The sequence below is a fragment of the Mesitornis unicolor genome, unplaced genomic scaffold (assembly GCF_000695765.1).
Source record: "Mesitornis unicolor isolate BGI_N332 unplaced genomic scaffold, ASM69576v1 Scaffold47520, whole genome shotgun sequence".
Lineage (NCBI taxonomy): Eukaryota > Metazoa > Chordata > Aves > Mesitornithiformes > Mesitornithidae > Mesitornis > Mesitornis unicolor.
Genome location: NW_010158527.1, coordinates 1 through 8646, shown reverse-complemented (window position 1 = coordinate 8646; position 8646 = coordinate 1). Strand labels below are relative to the sequence as shown.

The window sequence follows — 8646 nt, the reverse complement described above, 5'->3', positions numbered from 1 at the left end:
CCCCAGGGCTGCTGAATCCTCACCCGCAGTAACTTCTCCTCTCCCTCTCTCCTCACCAGGGCTGCAGTGCTCTCTGATCCCCACTGTATGGTTCTGCTCTCTCGCTCCTAACGAAGTCTGGTTCTACTGTGTGGTGTTTTTCTCGGGCAGGACTTTGCTGGGAGTGCTTTACACGTGTGACTTTTTTTTTTCCACAGGTTCTGAAGATAACGTGTCTCCTAGTGCTGACAAACACGAAACCTCTCGGTTACAGACTAAAACCTGCTCTGAGCTTGACACAGACAGGAAAACATCTGCCACATTTAAACACATTTCCGAAATCTCCAGTAATGAGGTTGGCCTGCAGGACAGCTCACAGGCAGACAGCATCCAGGCCAGCCAGGAAAGCCTGTGCTGCAGGATCGTTACATCAGCCCCTGAGGAGAGGAAACCCCAAACCTCCAGACGCTTGATGAAGCTGAGGAGACGGACGACGGCTCTGGTATCGGAGGAAAAGAAATCAGTGGATAACGTGCATCTAATCAGCACTGAAGAAACGGTGAGAAATCAGATCGCCAGCGCAGAGGAACTGCGGTCACCAGTCTTCAGGAGAAGCAGCGTCTCGAGCGCTGAGGAAGGCGCTCACAGAGCACCCAGACCAGCACTTGTGCAGAGAGAAGGAAACAGCTCCACTCCTCCTGATGCAGCCTTAGGAACCGTACAAGACGTGATTGAATTCGGTGTTCCCCCAGGAGCGCCTGAGCTGTCCCCAAGTGCGCTGAGGGACAGCAGCGGTGTCTGGCAGCCTGAGTCGCCGGGTGCTGTGGCCACATCTGATAACTGTGAGCCTGCATGGCCGTGTTCAGAGAACGGTGACTCTGTTTTGCCTGACACCAGTGGTGAGGGAGGAAAAGCATCCTCCAGTATAATAAAACAAATGGATGGTGAGAGCACATGTGAAGATCCGGGAGAATTACAGAGGCTTTTGGATTTAATGTCAGAAAATGAAGCGTTGCCTGCTGACAGAAACACCACTGTAACTGATGAGAGCAAAAGCCATGAAGAAAGTCAAGGTGACACTAACAACTTAAATCCCTTTCCTCCAGATCCTGCTCTGGGCAGTACTGAAGAAGTGTTGAAGAGTCAACAGCTTGACATTCAGTCAAGAGTTTCTCATCCAGAAGAGGTGACAGTTCCCGAAAGTGCACTGAGCTCTTGCACGATGGTTGAAGGGCTGCTCTTTCCAGTTGAATACTACGTCAGGACGACGCGACGCATGTCTAATTGCCAGAGGAAAGTGGACCTCGACGCTGTAATTCTCAGCCAGCTGGGCAGAAGCAAGAAAGGTCAGCGGAGTAAGTGCAAGCAGAAAGATGCAAATTCAGATTGGCCCTCCCAGGAAAGAGTTGAAGATGATCTGGAGTCAGGGGTCAGGCCGTTACCTTTACCTGGTGCAGAAAATGATCCAGCAAATTCAGGTAGTCCTCTGAAATCCCTTCCTGCGTCCAGTGGTAGCAGCACTTCACTGGGATCCATTTCTCAAAGCAGTATCACTGGCACAAAGCAAGATCAGAGGCCAACACAGAGGAAGAAAAAGGGAAGAAGAAAGTCTGCCTGCAAGCCCCCTGTGCATCAGGGGTCGCAGGAGCTCACAGAGAGTTTGGATCTCATAACAGCAAGGGGAAGCAGTAGTCTGCTGTCAAATCAATGTCAGAGTGGAGAGGAAAACTGTGAGGCTACTCTCAAAAAACCATCTTCAGGCGAGACAAGGCTGTCTGCTGCTGCAGCTCCTGCGGCTGGAGAGACAGAGGCGACAGGGGCTGTACAGCCCACAAGTGCTGGCCCTCCTGGAGGAAGCCACGTGCTCGGCAAATGCCGTAAGACTCTGTTAGAACAGGTTCAAAATCCACGTCAGAACGGCGACTCTCTGCACCCAGGGAATGAAACTCTTGCCAGCCATATGGGAGAACTGGAAGCCAATGTAACTGCGTGTCGGGCTGATGAAGGTCCAGTGGAGCACGTGAAGGAGCAGCACATGCAAGGAGCCTGCAGCGCTGAGCAGCTCCTAGCGATTCCTGTCCCCCCGCGCCGCTCCCTGCGATCCTCTGTGAGACAGAGAGGCAGCCAAGTCTCAAAAGGTACCTCACCATGTACGAGTGCTCCCTGAAACCACAGCCCCAGGGAAGGCAGGGAACGTCCCCGTGAGTCCACACCCTGCCGTATATTTTAATTCAAGAAAACCTGATATGGGTGTTTTTTATGGTATATTTTTGATGGTATATTTTGATGGTATATTTTTTTTTAATAAGAGAGATTTTAAAAAATGTAGATCCTTGTGCTGCTCGTGTTCCTTGAACAATTCCAGAAAATTCTGCTGTGGCACAGTGACGGGGAGTGAACAGCAGTGCACAGATGAGGAGCAGGGCTGAGAACCACTTGAGCTGCCTTTGCTGTTGGAGAAAATGCTGTGCACGCTGGGCTTGATTTTCCAGTAAATAGGTGTAAATCTGTTTCTCTGGCTAAGTCTGCACATTAGTGATACTTTATTTCTTTTAAGTTCTCCCAAGTGTGAAACACAGGCAGTAGCATTACAGTCTGAGGGTCAGTGAATATTGTGAAAAGAGAAAGCGTTGAGAGAAAACCAAGCAGAACAAACTGGCCAAGCTCTCCGTCAGTTCTGGCAGTCTTTGGCAATGATATTTTGGCTGAAGGCTTGATGCAGAGCCATTGCAGTGTCGTGTCTTTCCTGAAAAGTGCCCCTTCCATGTGTTGAGATGGATGTGGCGCTTTTGTCTTTTTTAAATAATTGGTGACACTGTGGATGAGAGATCCTGAAGAGGCGAGCTGCTGGTTATTCTGTAACATGATGTTCTCCTGTATTCTTGTGTTTTTCTTGTGTTTTCAGATGAGAGCAGAAGAGGACGTAGCTACCCAACAGGCTCAGAGGGCCTTGCTTCTCCTGGGCTCCCTGCTATGGACCCCGATACCTGCGGCTCTCTCTTCTCCTTCCGCAGTCTGCAGTGGTTGGCCCCCACGCTGGGTATCACAGACTTTCACTTACCGGATGAGGAATTTGGACTACTAAAACTGGAGAAGTTAGAATCTTCCCCTGTGAATGACTTGGAGGATTTTGTTCCTAGTGTGTGTGGAGATGGTGTGGCTTCGGAGGACACACAGGATGCACAGATGAATCCAGAAGAAAGTCTCAAAAGTGATTTGATTTCACCTTTCAAGAATGGATTGCCTCAGTTACCTCCCTTAGAAAGCCCAGCTTCCAAGAAGGAACTTTCCACCCATGAGTTGCTGTTTACTCCCATGGGGACCATCTTAGCTGGGGCTCCCACGCAGCCCGAGTCTCAGATTTCCTCATCTGTTTTCCCCGTGGTGGGTGCAACCCCGGCTGTTTTACCATCAGTATCCAGCAAGATCTTCCCCAGTACACCTGCTGCAGCTCCCTGGCAAGCGAGCCCACCTGCCTCCAAAGGAGCGTCTGCCCGGGGCGAGGATGATGGGGAGTGCAAAGACTCTGCCATTCCACTGCCCTTGGACAGCTGTGGTGCAGGATCTGCTGGAAAAGAGGAGCAGCAAGGTACAACATTTCCTTTAGCAGCTGAAAGAGGTCCTTACAATAGATCTGATGAGGCTGTGGCCATGAAGAAGCATCAGCAGCCAGAGAGCAAACAGCAGAGACCCTGCAGAGCTTCTCCCGGACAGGTAAGAGCTGGCCTCTGCCAGCAGGACTAAGCCAGTTGTTTTGTGGGCAAATCCCCTTTTCTGGAGTCTGACCTGACTTCAGGGAAAGACCCCTTGCATGCTCACCCTGCGTGCTGCCTTTTAGCTGACTTACTAAATGTCTGGTTTTCATCCATTGCCTAAGGTCTTGTGACCTTAAGAGCAAATTCTTTAAAATCCTGCTTGATGAAGCTGGAGATGTGGGGTTCAATGCTTTCTGCAGGATGTGTGTTTGAAATGTGGGTATGAACAGAAAGGTTCTGCTACCCACATAGTGTTGGTGTGCCTTAAGGAAAATTTCAGCTAGGATCTGGTGAAGGGGGTTAAATGACTCGCATGCGGGATGGGTACTGAGAGAATGACTTCTCCCTGAAGGCTGAGAGATGCAAAGTGGTGGCAAAAGATGATTTTCAGGCAAAACCAGGAAATAACTCGTCTGGGATCTCTTGTTATTCAGAGACACGCCAGTACAAAAAGAGGTGCTCCTACCAACAACTGCATGCAGAGTGACTTCACGCTTCTGCCTCATTCTTGCAGGTGCTGAATGTAATTTCAAGGCTGAGTTATCCTCATTCTTCACTTGTTTGTGCAGAAAGAAGATGTAGCAGAACAGTTGACTCCAGTAGTGCTTGATGGCCTGAGAGAGGAGAGCCTGGAGCTTGTGTCAAGGCTAAAGGTGGGATAACATCAGATAACTGTTTACTGAGTCAGTAATGGCTCTTCGATACCAGGTTTAACAAAAATGCAGTAAAAATGCAGACTGGCTAGTTGAACAAGAGATTGCTGTCACGTTTGATCAGTCCTGTCTTCACCTGTGGGGAGGCATGCCGAAAGGTTACGGTGCTGTGTGTCTCCTTTTGGCTGATAGAGGATTTCAGTGTTTGGTTCTGAACAATGGATGTGTAAACACACGCAGATGTCCTAACGAGCAGAACTGCAGCATTTTTTGTCAGCCCCAGGTGAAACGATCTTAGCCCCTGTTCCCCTATTGCCTGCCCTGTGGCCCCTGTGGGGGACTCAGAATTAAACATCATGAGCATTTAAATTTTAGACTCAGATTCTCTTCATACTGAATGTCAAGCATTTTTCTCAGCCTGAACCTTCAGAGGTAACCACGTCTACCAGCAGGAAACCAGCGCTGCTTTGTTTTGGACAGGACTCTTCAAGCTCCTGCGCCGTGGATGTGAGCACCGTGTGGTGGGAAGCAGCTGGCTGCAGGGAGCTGTGCGTGGTGACAGCCTGTGAGAGTTCTGTCTCCCTCTGGAAACCTCTGCCCAACGACTGCTGGGGAAAGGCCCATACCTGGCAGCTTGGAGAGGTATGAACCCAACCCATATTTCTAGAATTTAGGGCAACTTTCTTCTCCCAGTGCATTAGTTCCCAAGATATAAAGGGCCTGCAGTCTTGGGTGCAAGGTGAGGTCTTTAGGTGGTGTAAGTTTTTCATGCCAGCAGGCAACAGAGAAGATTGATTTCACCACTGATGGAGAAGGCCAGCATCTTGTAAGGACACGTGTTGTCTGCTGGAATTTGATATGTCATGAACTGCACAGTGGCTGCAGCCACTGACTTGTGCTCTTCCCCCTTGTGCTCCCTGGAGACACTTCTTTATTTCGTGTATCAACAGAGATTGTTAACCTAAGTGTGCTTCTTCAGATGGGTCTGAAAATCAGTTGTGCTCCGTATCATTTTACTTGAAACGCTCTGGAAAATGGCAGTAAAGTCAAAGGAACGTTGTGGGTGACACTGAATTCTTTGCTGTCCTAGATTCCTGTAATACAGATCGTTCCTCTGCCGGACACCTGTAATCTCGTGTGTGTAGCGCTGGGAGATTTGGAGATTGGAGAAATAAGGTGTTGTATTTGTTTCTTACTAGTGCTTTGCGCCCTCCATAGCTGCAGCTTAATTCTCCTCTTGTGTAGTGGTTGAAATTACCTCTTACTAATGTGTCACTTTCTCAGTTGCTTTAACAGTTGGAAAATATGGAAGGGATTTCTAAAAATGAACTATAAAGACTTGCCTGTTCGCCCCTAGAGGTGGTAGACTGTTTAAACATATGCTTATTTTTGTACGCCGTGGCATGTTTGAGTTAGTCCTCCTTCTGTCATTATGCATGCTTTTCTCTTAATTTAGGCTCTTGCTTTATTCTTCGGAGGATGACTCATGCAAGCAATCACTAGTAAAAACTGGAAACATAAAAGCTGTTCTTGGGCTGAGGGACAGGAGGTTGGTCAGCAGCAGCAGGACTGTGCAAGAGCAGCAAGTGGAAATAGCATTGATTTCAGAGGCAGGAAGGTGAGTGCAGGTTTGGGGTGGTCTCAGTGTGGTGGGTGGAAGAAAAGAAAGGAAACTTCTCAGACACAGAAGAGTGTCAAGCTCCTCTTCTCTCTGGAGCTGTGCTGGGGACAGAACACACAGTGTCTGATTTTCTCCCTTGCTAATCTGCTGTTCAGGAGCAAGGACGGACAGACTTTGATGCCCCCTGAAGAAACTGTTTTAGCTTTTGCTGAAGTAGAAGGAATGAGAGACGCCTTGGTCGGCACCACCGCGGTGAACAGCGTTGTTGTTTGGTCAGTGTTTCCTTTGCAGTTCAACAGCTCAGCTTGCAGGTGTCTGCCGTGGCTGCGACCACTGCAGGCGTTACACAGGGGTGGTGGTGGGCACCTGATTTGCCTGTGAAATGGTAATTGTCTGGCACGTTAACTTCAGTACAGCTGGACAGACCGTGAACCACGCTGCTGTAACTCCACCTGCTTTTGCATCACGTTCATTACGTCTCTTCCTGTGGGCTCTTGTCTTGTTAGGCTTATGTGAAACCAGAACTGTGTTCGTCTTGCAGAGTGCTGTAACTGTGATTAGACAGTAACAGATATGGGATGGTATTGCATTCAGATTTGTATTTTCACCAACTGCAGGAATCTGAGAACGGGCCAGCTCCTGAAGAAGATGCCTGTTGGTTATTCCTACCCAGCTTCAATCTGCCACCGAGCATATTCTGACTCTGTAAGTGCATGAAATAAGATGGGGACTTAAAGGATTAGGATTTCTAAAGTGGACTGAAATACCAGCTCTATTTAGCTACACTTCAGATATTCCAGAGGAAAACAGGTTACCTAGGAGAAACGAGCCACGCTGGCTGCCTCCAATTCTTGGCTTTGTGCAGCATAGCAGTAAAAGGAGCGGTGCATCCAAGGTATTCCGAAGCAGCAGCATCTTGCTCGTGGGTGCTGCTGCATCTCTTCCATTTGACAAGCTGCCAGCGTGGCGACGGCACATCCCCGCTGTTGGAAAACCGATGTGGAGGGTGGGTATTTACATACACCCCTGGGGATGTGAACTCTTTAAAGCCAGGACTCGCACTAATGACACTTTCCCGCTTGCTCCCACCTGTGCTGTGCCTCCAGATGGATTTTTGTAGTTTACTGAGGATTTGATTGTTCTGAGTGAGCATTCAACCTTCTGGGACAAGAATGTCCTGTCCAATAGTGATGGCTTGAGTCAGACTCCTTGGAGACTTCCTCGCAGCTTCTGTCTCAGCGTAGTTCGTGCTGGCCTGCGGCTGTTCTGAGCGCTGCTGTTTTCGGCTGTGCTGGTTTGCGTGGAATTCTTGTTAAATTTATAAGCTCCTAGGGATTAAAATGAGGCCCAGAAATGTTACTTTAAATGTCACCTCGTCCTACAGCAAGTTTGGCTTTTCCAGGCAGAAAGATAAGTGCATAAATCCATTGGGTCACTGAGCTGTCGTCCTGCTGCATCGCATCCGCCCTTATCAGTCAGCAGCTGCTTTGGTTTTTATCTGATTTGATAAGGAAAGTAAACCATTCCTGTTTAATTCCGTCAAAATAATGTATCACTGTCCGTGGGGCTTTGATTATAGAGAGAATGTAGCAATTAATTTTTGGAAAATCCGTTGGTATTCTTCCCCTCTCGCTGTTGTTCTTAGTGATGTGTTTTCCCTCTGCGTATCAGGGCCTCCTGTTTGTTGTATTAAGCCACCCACACGCCAAAGAGAGCGAGCCCTGTGGAAACCCCGCGTTCCGCGTGGTCGCGTTCAACCCCAAAACAGCCAGGAGCACGGGGGTGATGTTCTCCTCCCTGCCCCCCGGGCACTCTGGAAGGTACGTACCTGCTGGACTCCTTGGAGGGGTTTTGGGGCAGCGCTGCTGGCAGGGGCCGTTTGCCATCTTGCCCATGAGAAGGGGCCGCATCCGTCGCTGCCGCCTGTCCTGTGTGGGGCTGGACTGGGGTGAGGGTGTTGGCGTTTCCTGGCCGCTTCCTGCACCGATCTGCGCCCTGACCTCTGAGCTCCCGGCGTCACCACAGCAAGGGGCTCCGCTGGCAGACGGGAGCGTTCGTTTTCTGCGTGCTGTACGCTGTTGTCTTTCTGCCCCTGCAGTGTGAGTGTGGAAACGCTGTGACTGGGTTCATCGGGCAAAAACCCCTGCAGAAAGGGTGTGCAAAGGCGATGTTCTGGGCCCTTGTGCTGTTGCTAGGTTGGTGTGTGCTAAGCAGCTGCTTGCAGTCAGACGATCTCTTCCTTCCTCTTGCATTTTGAAGAGTAAGCTGTCTCAGACTCAGCCTTGCAGTGCAGTGACGTAGGAAACGTTGTGATGGATGTGCACGGATACTGGGGGAGATCTTGGCTTGAGCTCTTGGCTTACTGAACGATTTTCAAGTACGGAGCAAGGCTGCAGGAGGATTGTCCTGACATCCTTGGTGTCTGGGTGCACTGAGGATACAATATGTAATGCAGCCTGGCTTCCTACAGTCGGCTAAGATTAGCTTATTAATTTTCGACGTTAAAAACTAGCTAATTGTAAAAAATGAAGGGATTGTGTTTTCACAACCTGCAGCATTGTGACCCCTCTGTCCCCGGCTGCAGGTACCTGGAGGGGGACGTGCAGGACACCTCTGCCGCAGCCGTGCTGACCTCGGG

General features: G+C 49.6%; 1 protein-coding gene across 1 annotated transcript; it reads left to right on the top strand.

The window, feature by feature from the left end:
- Positions 1-197: 197 nt before the first annotated feature.
- On the top strand, positions 198-8641 carry PALB2 (partner and localizer of BRCA2; the record flags this gene model as incomplete). Its single annotated transcript, XM_010183732.1, has 10 exons — positions 198-2117; positions 2885-3693; positions 4304-4387; positions 4868-5029; positions 5478-5563; positions 5844-6005; positions 6164-6280; positions 6626-6713; positions 7680-7828; positions 8593-8641. Coding segments are annotated over 10 exons (3626 nt in total), but the record flags the coding sequence as incomplete, so codon positions are not given.
- Positions 8642-8646: the final 5 nt, after the last annotated feature.